Here is an 18,583-nt window from a genome sequence, read left to right as displayed (position 1 = left end):
ACTGACAAGCCTTGGGACAGACAACCAATAAAAAGACTTGGAACAGATGACCACTGACAAGACTGACAAGCCTTGGAACAGACAACCAATGACAAGACTTGGGACAGATGATCACTGACAAGACTGACAAGCCTTGGGACAGATGACCACTGACAAGACTGACAAGCCTTGGGACAGACAACCAATGACAAGACTTGGGACAGGTGACCACTGACAAGACTGACAAGCCTTGGGACAGACAACCAATGACAAGACTTGGGACAGATGACCACTGACAAGACTGACGTGCCTTGGGACAGACAACCGATGACAAGACTTGGGAATGACAACCAATGACAAGACTTGGGACAGATGACCACTGACAAGACTGACAAGCCTTGGGACAGACAACCAATGAGAAGACTTGGGACAGATGACCACTGACAAGACTGACAAGCCTTGGGACAGACAACCACTGACAAGACTTGGGACAAATGACCACTGACAAGACTGACAAGCCTTTGGACAGACAACCAATGACAAGACTCGGGACAGATGACCACTGACAAGACTGGCAAGTCTTGGGACAGACAACCAATGACAAGACTTGGGACAGACAACCAATGACAAGACTTGGGACAGATGACCACTGACAAGACTGACAAGCCTTGGGACAGACAACCAATGACAAGACTCGGGACAGATGACCACTGACAAGACTGACAAGCCTTGGGACAGACAACCAATGACAAGACTTGGGACAGATGACCACTGACAAGACAGATAAGCCTTGGGATAGACAACCACTGACAAGACTTGGGACAGATGACCACTGACAAAACTTTGGACAGACAAATAAATTGCTGCAAGACGACCACTGACAAAACAATGGACAGACAAATATTTTGATGCAAAACAACCACTGACAAAACTTGGGACAGACAAATATTTTGCTGCAAGATAACCACTGAAAAAACTTGGGACAGACACAAGACATGTGCAAGACAATCACTGACAAGAACATAGGACAGACAACTACTGACAAGAACATAGGACAGACAACTACTGACAAAACATGGGACAGACAAATATTTTGCTACAAGACAACCACTGACAAGACATGTGCAAGACAACCACTGACAAGACTTGTGCAAAACAACCACTGACAAGACATGTGCAAGACAACCACTGACAAGACTTGTGCAAGACAACCACTGACAAGACATGTGCAAGACAACCACTGACAAGACATGTGCAAGACAACCACTGACAAGACTTGTGCAAGACAACCACTGACAAGACATGTGCAAGACAACCACTGACAAGACTTGTGCAAGACAACCACTGACAAGACATAGGACAGACAACCACTGACAAGACTTGTGCAAGACAACCACTGACAAGACATGTGCAAGACAACCACTGACAAGACTTGTGCAAGACAACCACTGACAAGACATAGGACAGACAACCACTGACAAGACATGTGCAAGACAACCACTAACAAGACTTGTGCAAGACAACCACTGACAAGACTTGTGCAAGACAACCACTGACAAGACTTGTGCAAGACAACCACTGACAAGACATGTGCAAGACAACCACTGACAAGACTTGTGCAAGACAACCACTGACAAGACATGTGCAAGACAACCACTGACAAGACATGTGCAAGACAACCACTGACAAGACTTGTGCAAGACAACCACTGACAAGACATAGGACAGACAACCACTGACAAGACTTGTGCAAGACAACCACTGAAAAGACATGTGCAAGACAACCACTGACAAGACATAGGACAGACAACCACTGACAAGACATGTGCAAGACAACCACTGACAAGACATGTGCAAGACAACCACTGACAAGACATGTGCAAGACAACCACTGACAAGACTTGTGCAAGACAACCACTGACAAGACTTGTGCAAGACAACCACTGACAAGACATAGGACAGACAACCACTGACAAGACATGTGCAAGACAATCACTGACAAGAACATAGGACAGACAACTACTGACAAGAACATAGGACAGACAACTACTGACAAAACATGGGACAGACAAATATTTTGCTACAAGACAACCACTGACAAGACATGTGCAAGACAACCACTGACAAGACTTGTGCAAAACAACCACTGACAAGACATGTGCAAGACAACCACTGACAAGACTTGTGCAAGACAACCACTGACAAGACATGTGCAAGACAACCACTGACAAGACATGTGCAAGACAACCACTGACAAGACTTGTGCAAGACAACCACTGACAAGACATGTGCAAGACAACCAATGACAAGACTTGTGCAAGACAACCACTGACAAGACATAGGACAGACAACCACTGACAAGACTTGTGCAAGACAACCACTGACAAGACATGTGCAAGACAACCACTGACAAGACTTGTGCAAGACAACCACTGACAAGACATAGGACAGACAACCACTGACAAGACATGTGCAAGACAACCACTAACAAGACTTGTGCAAGACAACCACTGACAAGACTTGTGCAAGACAACCACTGACAAGACTTGTGCAAGACAACCACTGACAAGACATGTGCAAGACAACCACTGACAAGACTTGTGCAAGACAACCACTGACAAGACATGTGCAAGACAACCACTGACAAGACATGTGCAAGACAACCACTGACAAGACTTGTGCAAGACAACCACTGACAAGACATAGGACAGACAACCACTGACAAGACTTGTGCAAGACAACCACTGAAAAGACATGTGCAAGACAACCACTGACAAGACATAGGACAGACAACCACTGACAAGACATGTGCAAGACAACCACTGACAAGACATGTGCAAGACAACCACTGACAAGACATGTGCAAGACAACCACTGACAAGACTTGTGCAAGACAACCACTGACAAGACTTGTGCAAGACAACCACTGACAAGACATAGGACAGACAACCACTGACAAGACATGTGCAAGACAACCACTGACAAGACTTGTGCAAGACAACCACTGACAAGACATAGGACAGACAACCACTGACAAAACTTGGGACAGACAAATATTTTGCTGCAAGACAACCACTGACAAGACTTGGGACACACAAATACTGTGCTGCAAAACAACCACTGACAAGACTTGTGCAAGACAACCACTGACAAGACATAGGACAGACAACCACTGACAAAACTTGGGACAGACAAATATTTTGCTGCAAGACAACCACTGACAAGACATAGGACAGACAACCACTGACAAGACTTGTGCAAGACAACCACTGACAAGACTTGGGACAGACAAATATTTTGCTTTAAGACAATCACTGACAAGACTTTGGACAGACAAATATTTTTGACAATTTCAAAGCGCATCTTTAATTGAAAAGATATTTTCTATGAAATTATAAAACAGTTGGGGACTATTATTAATGCTAGGGACCATTTTCCCTAATTGTGGAGTGCTTAAAATTTATTGAATATAAATTGAAGGATTATTGGTACGAACATTTACCCGAATTATGGAGTGAACTATAGAAAACTTATTGATTATAAGCACTGGCTATGTAGGTATGGACTTTACCCTAATTCTTCTGAGGAGAACTGTGGAAACTTTCCCATTATAAACATCATAATTTCTATCTTCTGGTAGTCAGGAAGATTCTTTGCAAATTCCCCTGTAAAAAAAAGAATATGTAATCTACATATACCATAATACAAATGGCAGTTTAATCTTTGTATCTTTTTTAAAATCAGACCATTAGTAATTAACTTTATTTCAGAGAAATGTGTCTTTACAATTATAAAACTGTAAAAACAAACAAGAGGCACACTTGAGGCTGTATCACGTATTTGTGTAGCCTGGGGTCCTGGCTAATCTTGTCAGTATAGCCAGGCGTGTATCAATGTCCTGCCTGTCAATGATTGGTTAATACTAATTTTGTCGCGCAATGTTTGTTTTACATCTGTATCCAATCAATTTTTGTTTAACATCAATTAGTAAAAATTAGACTGTATTTATTTTTCTTTATGAATTGATGTACAGTGTTATCATATCTAATTATTTGTATGATGATAATTAGTAAGCAGAAAAGGGTTAACTCTTATCAGCAATCAACTGGTGAGAAAGTTAAAAGTTTAAGATTTCACATGACCAAGGTGTGAATTGGATTTCACTTTTACGACCTAATTTACATGTACCCATGTATCTCAAAGGGCAAAATATATATGGAAAAAACCATAAAAAGTAAAGGCCAACAAAAATTGCAGTTATTTTTTTTGGGGGGTTACATTTCAAATGATGTGTACATGTGCGAAGATACACCATCGTACATCTATTTTAAATTATAATTACATTAGACAATTACAATATTTATTAAGTTTGATTTTTTTTATTATAAAGAGTTGTTTCGTTGACTCTTACGCCATATAATCCTTCCTGATAAAATATATATTAAATGTACAACATTTTTCAAAGTTTCTTTTGATTACACATACTAGTATTTATTTATACTGTTTAATATATATTTATTTTATTATATTACTGACAATGGGGACTCGTCAATCTGAGAGCAAAATTTATTGAATCAGAAGCAATGTTTCTTAATCATTGGTTTGAAATCGCTGGTTTACATCAAACATCAAAATTTATGCAAATATTTATTCAGCCTCACTTTAGATTCAGAGTCAACTGGCACTGAATCAATCACGTGGTATTTGTTCCCCACCTGGCCCTTGCGACGCGCAGCTAGATTGGGCCGGGATGCCAGGCTAGTACTTGTGAAAAAAATCACCCATTTGCTTATTAAGACTTTTATATGCACATAATGCAGTTTTGCTACTCTTGTTTGGCTGATCATGTTTGCAATTCACAAGTTCGACCAAGCTCTTATAGTTTTTTTAGATAACAGTAAAAACTGCAAAACGCAACAAAAATCAATATATTAGGAGCAACAACTTTCAGATTAAATAGATCTTGTCATGCTGATCATCTATTTGCAGTTAACATTTTTAACCTAAATACTACAGTTTTCACAATAACAGCCAAAAAATGAATAAACTAGATATTTCAGGGGCAATAACTCCATAAAGTTGCTTTCTAATGGCACTCAGTATAGATTGTCATATAACCTATAGTATTGTAGGTGTTGCTTTTCTATCAGCACTCAGTATATATTGTCCATATTACCTATAGTATCGTAGGTGTTGCTTTTCTATTAGCACTCAGTATATAGTGTTATATTACCTATAGCATGTATAGTATTGTAGGTGTTGCTTTTCTATCAGCACTCAGTATATATTGTCATATTACCTATTGTATTGTAGTTGTTGCTTTCTATGAGCACTCAGTATATAGTGTTATATTACCTATAGTATTGTAGGTGTTGCTTTTCTATCAGCACTCAGTATATATTGTCATATTACCTATTGTATTGTAGTTGTTGCTTTCTATGAGCACTCAGTATATAGTGTTATATTACCTATAGTATTGTAGGTGTTGCTTTTCTATTAGCACTCAGTATATATTGTTATAGTACCTATAGTATTGAAGGTGTTGCTTTTCTATTAGCACTTAGTATATATTGTCCATATTACCTATAGTATTGTAGGTGTTGCTTTTCAATGAGCACTCAGTATATATTGTCATATTACCTATTGTATTGTAGGTGTTGCTTTTCTATTAGCACTTAGTATATATTGTCCATATTACCTATTGTATTGTAGGTGTTGCTTTTCTATTAGCACTCAGTATATATTGTCATATTACCTATAGTATTGTAAGTGTTGCTTTCTATGAGCACTCAGTATATATTGTTATATTACCTATAGTATTGTAAGTGTTGCTTTCTATGAGCACTCAGTATATATTGTCATATTACCTATAGTATTGTAGGTGATGCTTTCTTTTAGCACTCAGTATATAGTGTTACATTACCTATAGTATTGTATGTGTTGTTTTTCTATCAGCACTCAGTATATATTGTCATATTACCTATAGTATTGAAGGTGTTGCTTTCTATTTAAAGTACTCAGTATATATTGTCATATTACCTATAGTATTGTAGGTGATGCTTTTCTATCAGCACTCAGTATATATTGTCATATTACCTATTGTATTGTAGTTGTTGCTTTCTATTAGCACTTAGTATATATTGTCCATATTACCTATAGTATAGTATGTGTTGTTTTTCTCACAGCACTCAGTATATAGTGTTATATTACCTATAGCATGTATAGTATTGTAGGTGTTGCTTTTCTATCAGCACTCAGTATATATTGTCCATATTACCTATAGTATAGTATGTGTTGTTTTTCTCACAGCACTCAGTATATAGTGTTATATTACTTCACTACAAACCAGTAAAAGTCTGAAATGGCCTATATCTGTACTCGACTGTACTGATTTTTACTCGACCAGTCTGAATTGGTCTGAATTTTACTCGACATTACTCGACCCCAGTCTTAACCATACTCGACTGTACTGATTTGTACTTGACCCTTTTCTTTGCCATTGAAAATAGTCTGAACTATTACTCGACCAGTCTGAAACAGTCTTAACCCATTCTCGACCTGTACTCGACCTTTTTTTTTTCAGTCTTAACCATACTCGACCAAAGGTCTGAACAATACTCGACCAGTCTGAACCATACTTAACCAAATAACCTTTACTTTTTCTAAATTTTAACTGTTAAAATAAATTTCTTTTTAACTGACATGACAACAGCCACAATAAAATAAAGATATATTATAAAAACAGATTTTTACATTCTTACATGATTCTCAGATTTATCGAATAGAGATAGTTAAATCAAATTATCTTATATAATAATTTAATTATATTAATTTTAAAGTTTTAGAGTTTTGTTAAAAAAAGATTTTTTTTACCTAAAAACCACACCTAAACTGAGGGTAATTAAACCTTATTAAGGTGCTTCTTGTTTTGGCATGTTTTTTTTTTTTAAATTATCCTAAATTCCTAAATAAAAACTACATAGGTTGCATGGTTACATACAAAAAATGTACAATAGTTATATAATTATCTTTTTAATGAGGTAACAACAGCCAACAAAATCACTGAAATTGTTTAACCTTATTTTAGAAATATATCTATTATTATAATTTGGGATATATTATATACAATATATATCAAAAAGGGATAAAAATTAAAGAAATTAATAAAATTGTTCTTCTGATTAGTGGTGAAGTATAAAGTAATACCTCCTGCTTGGGGCAAACTCATGAAAAAGATCACACCTGGTCAGAGAGTATTAAGTTCTAAATAACATTCATTCAAAATTGCAACATCCTGTGAAACTTAAATCGCAAGGCCTTTTGAATTCACTAGATAAAGTTTAAGAAAAATAGGGCTTTCTTTTTACCAGTAAAACACACATGTACTGAGGTAATTAAACCTTATTAAAGTGCTTGCTTCTTGTATGCCATGTCTTTAATTTTGACAAAAATTATGTAAATTTAATTGAAATAAATTTTTCACTGTAACTTTGGAACGCATTTCCCTTTTTAAAAGTTTATCACAGGATTACTATGGATTTTCTATTATCATGATTCTTGGTTTAACAAAACAAAGGTGTCAATTTTTAAATTTATTAAGTTGCTTTATATGCTATTTTATATATATTTCAATAAAAAAAATGTTCACTGCATTATTAACTAAACTCAAATGACACCATAAATCTATACGAGGCTTAAGTTAATGGTGAAAATTGTCCAGTAACCATAAAATATATCTGAAACATTCAAAAAATTTTAAATAACATTTAAAATAATAGTCAATTCAGTTTTGAGATTATTTGATCAGCTTGTTTTATTTTTATTTTAAAGGTGATATATACCCGGTATGTATGTATATAAGTGTTGATGAATATGGTGATGAAGTTATATTTTGTTTATTGTGAGATTTTGGTTTCAATGCTATATTGAATACATTTTTAATTTCAAATTGTTGTTCAAATTTCTAGCCAAGGGAAATAGCTGTTGTTAAAAACAGTTCCTAAATTGATGAAATACAATAGATAGATACAAAAAATAGGTCTAGGTTGGTTAAGACTTGGTCGAGTATGGTTCAGACTAGGTCGAGTATGGTTCAGACTAGGTCGAGCATGGTTCAGACGCATATAAAATGGTTAAGTACTGGTCGAGTAAGGGTCGAGTACAAGTTCAGACTGTTAAGTATGGTTCAGACTACAGTCGAGTATTATCAAGTAAATTTCAGACCAGTTCAGACTGGTCGAGTAATAATCAGTACAGTCGAGTACAGATATAGGCCATTTCAGACTTTTACTGGTTTGTAGTGCTTATAGTCAGCACTCAGTATATAGTGTTATATTACCTATAGTATTGTAGGTGTTGCTTTTCTATCAGCACTCAGTATATATTGTCATATTACCTATAGTATTGTAGGTGTTGCTTTTCTATTAGCACTCAGTATATATTGGCATATTACCTATAGTATTGTAGGTGTTGCTTTTCTATCAGCACTCAGTATATATTGTCATATTACCTTTAGTATTGTAGGTGTTACTTTTCTATCAGCACTTAGTATATATAGTCCATATTACCTATAGTATTGTAGGTGTTGCTTTTCTATCAGCACTCAGTATATATTGTCATATTACCTATAGTATTGTAGGTGTTGCTTTTCTATTAGCACTCAGTATATATTGGCATATTACCTATAGTATTGTAGGTGTTGCTTTTCTATCAGCACTCAGTATATATTGTCATATTACCTTTAGTATTGTAGGTGTTACTTTTCTATCAGCACTCAGTATATATTGTCATATTACCTATAGTATTGAAGGTGTTGCTTTCTATCTAAAGTACTCAGTATATATTGTCATATTACCTATAGTATTGAAGGTGTTGCTTTCTATTTAAAGTACTCAGTATATATTGTCATATTACCTATAGTATTGAAGGTGTTGCTTTCTATCTAAAGTACTCAGTATATATTGTCATATTACCTATAGTATTGAAGGTGTTGCTTTGTATTTAAAGTACTCAGTATGTATTGTCATATTACCTATAGTATTAATGATATTATCCTCAAACTGTTCTTTTGTTTGATCATTTGTTTCTATAGAAAGCCTTAGATGTCTTAGTAAAGTGTTGATTACGTCTAACACAGAAGGTCCGATTGATCCACCAGCAGCTATTAACACCGACTCATATAATACATCTATAATACTGTTCTTTATCTGTGGTTCACTTTTAGTATGTTTATCTAAATGTTCCATTAAAGTCTGTATAACAATATAACCGTACTGTTGCTGAAATAGAATAATAGTTCATGTGGTAGGGTGAAACTAGTTTTTTGAGATCTCAGCATTATAACAAAACATACATTAACATGATGAAAGAACATACAGTAAAAACCATTTAAACAGCACTTAACACTAAATTAATGATATAATACTAACAAAAAATAAAAGAAATAACAAATTATACTGCACTAAAGAATGCTTGCAGTCATTGAAACCATGATGAAAATACTAAAGGGCATATGATACAGTACCAGTAGCAAGGGCAGAAAATAACTTCTCCAAGTTAAACATGTTGTTTCCGGAGGTTGCTCACAATATGCATCCAAATTTCCCAAAAAACACACTGACGTCATCAAATCAGTTGCCTGAATTTGTAAGCAGTGTCATCGGAAAACAGAGATGCAGTTTATGGAAACTTGTAAAATCAACTTTGGGTAAATAAACAACTAGTTATTTTTCTGTCACCAAGTAAAGTCAATAAAGTTAGAAATTGGTATTGGGTTGTAGTACATAACAATTTTGCAGGAAAAAAAGAAATGCCATTTATAGCATTAAATAATGAGGTTTTCAGCTTTAAGGCAAAAAATAAGCAAATTGTGAATTGGTTCAAAAATGTTTTGTCATAATTGCAAGAAAAAATGAACAGTAGAATTTTTTTCTGGAAGCATTTGTATTTGCAGGAAAGCTGTCTGTGATTTTCTGTCACCGATAATAGCACGATTTCAAAACAACTTATCTTATTTTCCTTCAACTTGGAAATTACCTTTAAAGACTATAAGTTAAGGAAAACTTTATGAAAACACAGGTGAAAATATATTTTCGTTTCAAAGTGTTGCTATTTTTTTCGACAAAGAACTGAGATATAAAATTTATATTTTATTCTCAAACATGCCAAAATCAAAGCCAAATCCTCAGATAGTAAGTGAGGAAGGTATATATTTCTTCCAATATTTTAATAGTGCATATAAAAATTCCCTTTGAGTTATAAATTGTTAATAAAGTTAAAAGAGAGATCTTTTTCTATATCATAATTCATCAAATCCTAATGTCCGTAAAATGGACCAAAATGTTTACACAAAGAGCACATCTTCAATGTATAAACAAACGGTCTAAAATATTGAAGCCTCTGGGGGTTGAAAACTATAGGAATTGATTACACAAACTAGATGTGTCAGAATTACACGAATGGGCCTGCTTGTAAAAAGGCTTGAAGCTGTTTTAGGAGTGAAAATTTAATAAAGAAAGTCTATATAACTGTTATTTTTACGAAATTTTCAAAGCTCGTAATTTCAAACAAATCAGTGGCCGCTGTTCATTGTGGAATTATGGAATGGCTGAATGACAGAATGACGAACAAGGGTAAAACCATATTGCCCCGACCACTTTGTGGAGGGGACGTAAAAAAAGGTTTCCCCTTTTTCTTGTCTACCAGTCTACCATTCCCTACAAAAGTTCAACATGTTGTAAGCTTAATTTGCAATATGCATGATATGTGAATCACACGAAGAAATTGGTAGGTTTATCAAGAAAAAGTTTTCACAACAGAGATACAACCTTGACTTACCTGTACTGAGTACATTATAATCTTAAAACATTTAACAACAAAATCACTTGGAACCCATAACTTGTGGTTGTCATAATGTCTGAAAAATATAATTATCAATTATAAGTACAAACAAATTACTATTAAAAAACACGTAATATCACAGACACCAAAGTCTCAATAACTTCTGATAATGTCTGAACTTCTACATATAATCTTAAAACGATTGACAATTGAACCACTGGTGTTATTACTAGTTTTAAAGCTGGTATGACTATAAATTTGTTTATCTATGTTTATTTCGATCTTGACATATAATCAATTTATTGAATGGATGAGTGTTAAATGTCCATAGGGAAATAGTTTGAAAAGCAGGGTGAGAGCTGTGATATGAGGCCTGTTTGTACTTAACTGATTAGTATGCATGTCAGGGCAAGAGCATGTTGATATCAGTTCAAGCCCTGCTTTTCACTAGATTTGATTTGCATGCATGTCAGGGCGTGTTACAAGGGTGGTAATATGTTGATGTGATATCTTGTTCTTATTTATGTACTCACATCCATGTGCATGCTTGTTCTTATTTATGTACTTACACCAGTAATGGATTTATGTATGTACTCACATCAGTGCTGGTTTTTATATATGTACTACTATCAGTGCTGGTTTTAATCTATGTATTCACATCAGTGCTGGTTTTTATTTATGTACTACTATCAGTGCTGGTTTTAATCTATGTACTCACATCAGTGCTGGTTTTTATTTATGTACTCACATCAGTACTGGTTTTAATCTATGTACTCACATCAGTGCTGGTTTTTATTTATATACTCACATCAGTACTGGTTTTAATCTATGTACTCACATCAGTGCTGGTTTTTATTTATGTACTACTATCAGTGCTGGTTTTAATCTATGTACTCACATCAGTGCTGGTTTTAATCTATGTACTCACATCAGTGCTGGTTTTTATTTATGTACTCACATCAGTACTGGTTTCAATCTATGTATTCACATCAGTGCTGGTTTTTATTTATGTACTACTATCAGTGCTGGTTTTAATCTATGTACTCACATCAGTGCTGGTTTTTAAATATGTACTACTATCAGTGCTGGTTTTAATCTATGTATTCACATCAGTGCTGGTTTTTATTTATGTACTACTATCAGTGGTGGTTTTAATCTATGTACTCACATCAGTGCTGGTTTTTATTTATGTACTACTATCAGTGCTGGTTTTAATCTATGTACTCACATCAGTGCTGGTTTTTATTTATGTTCTACTATCAGTGCTGGTTTTAATCTATGTATTTACATCAGTGCTGGTTTTTATTTATGTACTACTATCAGTGCTGGTTTTAATCTATGTACTCACATCAGTGCTGGTTTTTAAATATGTACTACTTTCAGTGCTGGTTTTAATCTATGTATTCACATCAGTGCGGGTTTTTATTTATGAACTCACATTAGTGTTAGTTTTAATTTAAGTACTCACATCAGTGCTGGTTTTTATTTATGTACTTACATCCGTGCTGGTTTTTATCTATGTACTCACATCAGCGTTGGTTTTTATCAACGTACTCGCATAAGTGTTGGCTTTTATTTGTGTACTCACATAAGGGTTGGTTTTTATTTATGTTCTCACATTAGTGTTTGCTTTAGGGATCATAGATTTATTCTTACGAGGAAGCTCCGAGCATGCTCAGAGGATGCTCGGAGCTTTTTAAGAAGGTTCTTTTCAGCAGTTAATGTGACAATAATTATCATGATCCATTAAGATGTCAATCAAATCTACACCACTTCTCTAATAAGGAAAGTAGAGCATTATAGAGGAAGCTCCATAAACACCTGTGTAAACATCTGGTCTATTCAAATACATTTTACAAAACTATAAAATAGATTAGAAATTCTTCAACAGAGCTGTGTTATGCTTGGAAAGAAATCTGTCTCCACAAAAAGTAAAAGTCATTTAAATATTTTCTTATTATATTTGATAATCATTCCTTTTTTAATAATAAAAAAATTCTCAAATTTTATAATTAGATGATATGATTTAAAAATAGTTTATATTATATAATATGCTACATAAAAGTTATCAAGACACAATCAACATTCAGGTGGCGATACTAAACAAGTAATTTTTTTTAGTCACTTTTATAAGTATTTTTTGTTTTTAAAAATTATTTAATAACTCAATAGTTATTTTAAATGTCAAATAAAGCATGGACTAAATGTAGTTTTCAAGAATTTTTATATCATTTCATTAAATAAAATTAAGTATTTATCCAATTTTAGATGAGTATAGAGAGGTTACTTTAAAAAATAATGACAAAAATATTACTTTAATAAATTATTTTATACAACTTCAAAAAACTTAGTACTTACAATTATTTAAGGAATATATGTAATTGCTTTTGATTAAGATTCAAATTATAATTAACTTCAAGTCTTAATTAAAGGTTCCATATCTAGTTATAACTGTCTATCTCTAAGATTTTAAGGGGAAATGATATTTTAATAGCCCCAAGAGGCCAATCTTTGACCAAGAAATGTGGCATCAGAAAAGCAATTAGTGCTTGTTGAGGATTTAAATAGTTTTACCAGTATATTTCATGGGGAAAATAACCAGATGTCTGTGAAAATTTGTTAAAGCTAGTAAAACCTGTATGAATGAACACCTATAAAAATAATATTAACAGAAGTTACTTATTCATGATATAGAAGTAATATTTGAAACAGCCTTGTTTTCAACATAACTTGTATAGGTAATTTTGAAAATTACTTGTATAAGTAATGCCCCTAACTAAACAATGGTAATATGTTTTTTAAAATAGCAAACTAAGTTCTTTTATAAAAATTTATGGCTACTTTAAGAAAAGTTTTAATTCATTAGTGGAAGCCTGGTTTGAGGGGGTAATACCTCCATTATTTTCCCTCTAGTACATCTCTCTTTACTTGGCATTTTTTTTTTAATTGTGCAGATTTAGCTTTGTTTTAAATAAAGAAATACTTGGCATGAGTAAAATTATTTTCCCCCTATAAGTCTTTGTTTAATTGTCATGATTGTTATATTTCAAAAAAAATGTGCAGAATTTATCTATGTTTCAAATAAAGAAATACTTGACATAAATAAATGTCCTGTACTACAGTGAAAATATAGCATAACTTTTCAGTACATATAAGAAAGTAAACATCACCAGAAGTTAACCAATCTAATTCCCTCCCCCTTTTTTCCCTGTAGAATATAGTATATTTTTATTGCTTTGAAACACCCAAGAAACATGTTTACGACTCAAAAAAACTTTTCTGCAATGAAATGGAGGGTTAATTTCAAACAACTGTCAAATTAAATGGAATATAAAAAAAGATCAACCCTTTTTCGCATGAAACTGAATGTGCTATGTTTTGGTAGTGTCTTTGATGACTTTTATATTTCATTTTATATAGTATAGATTTAAAATATATTTATATTTCAAATATAAAATTTGAGTGTTTTTTTGTATCATGTGTATTGAAAAAGAATGATAATTATTAAGAAAATGTTTTAAAATCATTTTCTTTCTGTGAAGACTTGATACCAAGCATTGTACAGTAATATTGAAGAATTTCTCATCTATTTTATAGTTTTGAAAAATTAATGCAAGATTTGTTTGAATAGACCAGATGTTTACACAGGTGTTAATGGAGCTTCCTCTATAATGCTCTACTTTCCTTATTATAAAAGTGCTATAGATTTGATTGACATCTTAATGGATCATGATAATTATTGTCACATAAACTGCTGAGAAGAGCCTACTTAAAAAGCTCCGAGCATCCTCTGAGCATGCTCGGATCTTCCTCGTAAGAATAAATCTATGATCCCTTAATTTGTGTACTCACATCAGTACTGAATTTTATATATGTACTCACATTAGTGCTAGTTTTTTATTTATGTACTCACATCAGTACTGTTCATTTTATTTATGTACTCACATCAGCGATGTTCTTTTTATTTATGTACTCACATTAATGCTGGTTTCAACACACTTTTGATATTTCCATAAGAAGCTCTGCACACCAGATCTCTGAAGACAACTTCTGATAAATATGCTGGGTGTTCTTCATCTTTAGGACTTTCTAAATCCACAGACATAAAACTGAAAGATGAATGTGTTATTATGATCATACATGAATAAGAGTTTCAGAATGAACACAGCTGTCATGTTTGATCAAATAAGAATTCTAATAAAATACTTAAATGTGTAATGGTGTCATGGCAGATTAAACAAAATGTGTAAGAATGTATGTTGTTGTCATGGTTATATTAAACATGTTGTCATGGTTGTAAAAGCTAAAAAGGCCAAAGTGTATTCCTTTGATCATCCTTAAAGTCAAGGAACAGTAAATGGGCTATGTCACAAATTTTGCTAAAATTTTGCATACAACCTTGGCTTGTTGAACTATAAATGAAGATTGAAAAAATTATGCTTTTATCTCTTTTATTATCTGAAATATTACTGATTGAATTCTTTAAAAATAGGTAAACGTTTGTATAGGAAGCACATACAATCGGCGAAAAACTTTCTTAAATTTGTCTTAAAATCATCAAATCTCTAATTTCTAATACATAGATTTTTCTTATGCTTCTAATACAAACACTGAGATATAACATAACACATCCAATCAAAAGCAAGAAAAACTGAGATATAACATAACACACTGTATTATGAGCAATAAACAGTGAGATATAACATAACATATCCTATTATAAGCAAGAAACACTGAGATATAACATGACACACCCTATCATAAGCAATACACACTGAGATATAACATAACACATCCTATCATAAGCAAGAAACACTGAGATATAACATAACACATCCTATCATAAGCAAGAAACACTGAGATATAACATAACACATCTTTTCATAAGCAAGAAACACTGAGATATAACATAACACATCCTATCATAAGCAAGAAACACTGAGATATAACATAACACACCCTATCATAAGCAAGAAACACTGAGATATAACATAACACATCTTATCATAAGCAAGAAACACTGAGATATAACATAACACACCCTATCATAAGCAAGAAACACTGAGATATAACATAACACATCTTATCATAAGCAAGAAACACTGAGATATAACATAACACATCTTATCATAAGCAAGAAACACTGAGATATAACATAACACATCTTATCATAAGCAAGAAACACTGAGATATAACATGACACACCCTATCATTAGTAAGAAACACTGAGATATAACATAACACATCCTATCATAAGCAAGAAACACTGAGATATAACATAACACAACCTATCATAAGCAAGAAACACTGAGATATAACATAACACACCCTATCATAAGCAATACACACTGAGATATAACATAACACATCCTATCATAAGCAAGAAACACTGAGATATAACATAACACATCTTATCATAAGCAAGAAACACTGAGATATAACATAACACATCCTATCATAAGCAAGAAACACTGAGATATAACATAACACATCTTATCATAAGCAAGAAACACTGAGATATAACATAACACATCCTATCATAAGCAAGAAACACTGAGATATAACATAACACGTCTTATCATAAGCAAGAAACACTGAGATATAACATAACACATCTTATCATAAGCAAGAAACACTGAGATATAACATGACACACCCTATCATAAGTAAGAAACACTGAGATATAACAAAACACATCCTATCATAAGCAAGAAACACTGAGAGATAACATAACACAACCTATCATAAGCAAGAAACACTGAGATATAACATAACACACCCTATCATAAGCAATACACACTGAGATATAACATAACACATCCTATCATAAGCAAGAAACACTGAGATATAACATTACACATCTTTTCATAAGCAAGAAACACTGAGATATAACATAACACATCCTATCATAAGCAAGAAACACTGAGATATAACATAACACACCCTATCATAAGCAAGAAACACTGAGATATAACATAACACATCTTATCATAAGCAATACACACTGAGATATAACATAACACATCCTATCATAAGCAAGAAACACTGAGATATAACATAACACAACCTATCATAAGCACGAAACACTGAGATATAACATAACACATCCTATCATAAGCAAGAAACACTGAGATATAACATAACACATCTTATCATAAGCAATACACACTGAGATATAACATAACACATCCTATCATAAGCAAGAAACACTGAGATATAACATAACACATCTTATCATAAGCAAGAAACACTGAGATATAACATAACACATCCTATCATAAGCAAGAAACACTGAGATATAACATAACACATCTTATCATAAGCAAGAAACACTGAGATATAACATGACACACCCTATCATAAGTAAGAAACACTGAGATATAACATAACACATCCTATCATAAGCAAGAAACACTGAGATATAACATAACACAACCTATCATAAGCAAGAAACACTAAGATATAACATAACACACCCTATCATAAGCAATACACACTGAGATATAACATAACACATCCTATCATAAGCAAGAAACACTGAGATATAACATAACACATCTTATCATAAGCAAGAAACACTGAGATATAACATAACACATCCTATCATAAGCAAGAAACACGGAGATATAACATAACACATCTTTTCATAAGCAAGAAACACTGAGATATAACATAACACATCCTATCATAAGCAAGCAACACTAAGATATAACAGAACACACCCTATCATAATCTATTAACACTGAGGTATAACATAACACACCCTATTAAGAGCAATAAACAGTGAGATATAACATAACACACCTTATCAAGAGCAATAAACACTGAGATATAACATGACACATCTTATTTAGAGCAATAAACACTGAGATATAACATGACACATCCTATTAAGAGCAATAAACACAGAGATATATCATAACACCCTGTATTATGAGCAATAAACAGTGAGATGTAACATGACACACCGTATAAGCAAGAAACACTGAGATATAACAGAACACACCCTATTTAGAGCAAATAACACTGAGATATAACATATTACATCCTGTTATAAGCAATTAACAGTGAGATATAACATAACACATCCGTTTTAAGACCAATAAACACTGAAATGTTACATAACACATGCTATTATGAGGCTTGTCTAAGTAAAAAACCATATTAACATCCCTTTGGCTTGCATGTAATACTTACTTAGGATTATGCATGTTAAACAACAACGATGGAACCATTTTATCCATGTGTATAGACTCCCAAATGTTCACTTGTAAATCATCTGATACAGTCTTTCTAACTACACCCTGCAGACCTCTTAAACCAGCATTACGTATTCTGTAAATATATGGAATAATTTATTATTGTCATAATTACACCTATACCAGCATTAAAAAATGAAAACAAAGCGTTATAAATTTAATGCGTCCGAAGCGCTTTTGTGGATTTACCTTCATCATCAGGAATGCTCAAAACCGAATATTTGAAAGCCAAGGATGTATAAACAGTTGAAGAGCTATATAATCAAAAATGACCTAAAATATTAGCCAAATCCTTCTAAGGCCAACTTTGCCTGAGGGAATTGAAACCTTAGCTTCTTTACAATTCAAAATTTATAAATGGGCAAATTTAGAAAGGTTTGTTATTAATCATGTCAATACCGAAGTACTGACTACTGAGCTGATGATACCCTCGGGGACTGATAGTCCACCAGCAGAGGTATCAACCCAGTGATGTAAAAAATGAAAACAACGTAGATTCTGTAAATA

General features: G+C 33.1%; 1 protein-coding gene across 1 annotated transcript in view; it reads right to left on the bottom strand.

Annotated features, from left to right (window-relative positions):
• Positions 1–18,583, bottom strand: part of LOC127737692 (protein EFR3 homolog A-like) — a 116,398-nt gene that overhangs the window by 64,720 nt on the left and 33,095 nt on the right. Inside the window, exons 6-10 of the mRNA XM_052248551.1 lie at positions 18,015–18,152; positions 14,795–14,926; positions 10,815–10,893; positions 9,010–9,256; positions 3,550–3,643 (exon numbers count right to left, since the gene is read on the bottom strand). Of these exons, the coding sequence (XP_052104511.1) occupies positions 3,550–3,643; positions 9,010–9,256; positions 10,815–10,893; positions 14,795–14,926; positions 18,015–18,152 (690 nt within the window). The remainder of the gene's footprint in view (positions 1–3,549; positions 3,644–9,009; positions 9,257–10,814; positions 10,894–14,794; positions 14,927–18,014; positions 18,153–18,583) is intronic.

The sequence above is a fragment of the Mytilus californianus genome, unplaced genomic scaffold (genome assembly GCF_021869535.1).
Source record: "Mytilus californianus isolate M0D057914Y unplaced genomic scaffold, xbMytCali1.0.p SCAF_1, whole genome shotgun sequence".
NCBI lineage: Eukaryota > Metazoa > Mollusca > Bivalvia > Mytilida > Mytilidae > Mytilus > Mytilus californianus.
Note: the sequence above shows the minus strand (reverse complement) of the source record. Positions and strands in the feature narration are given on the sequence as shown.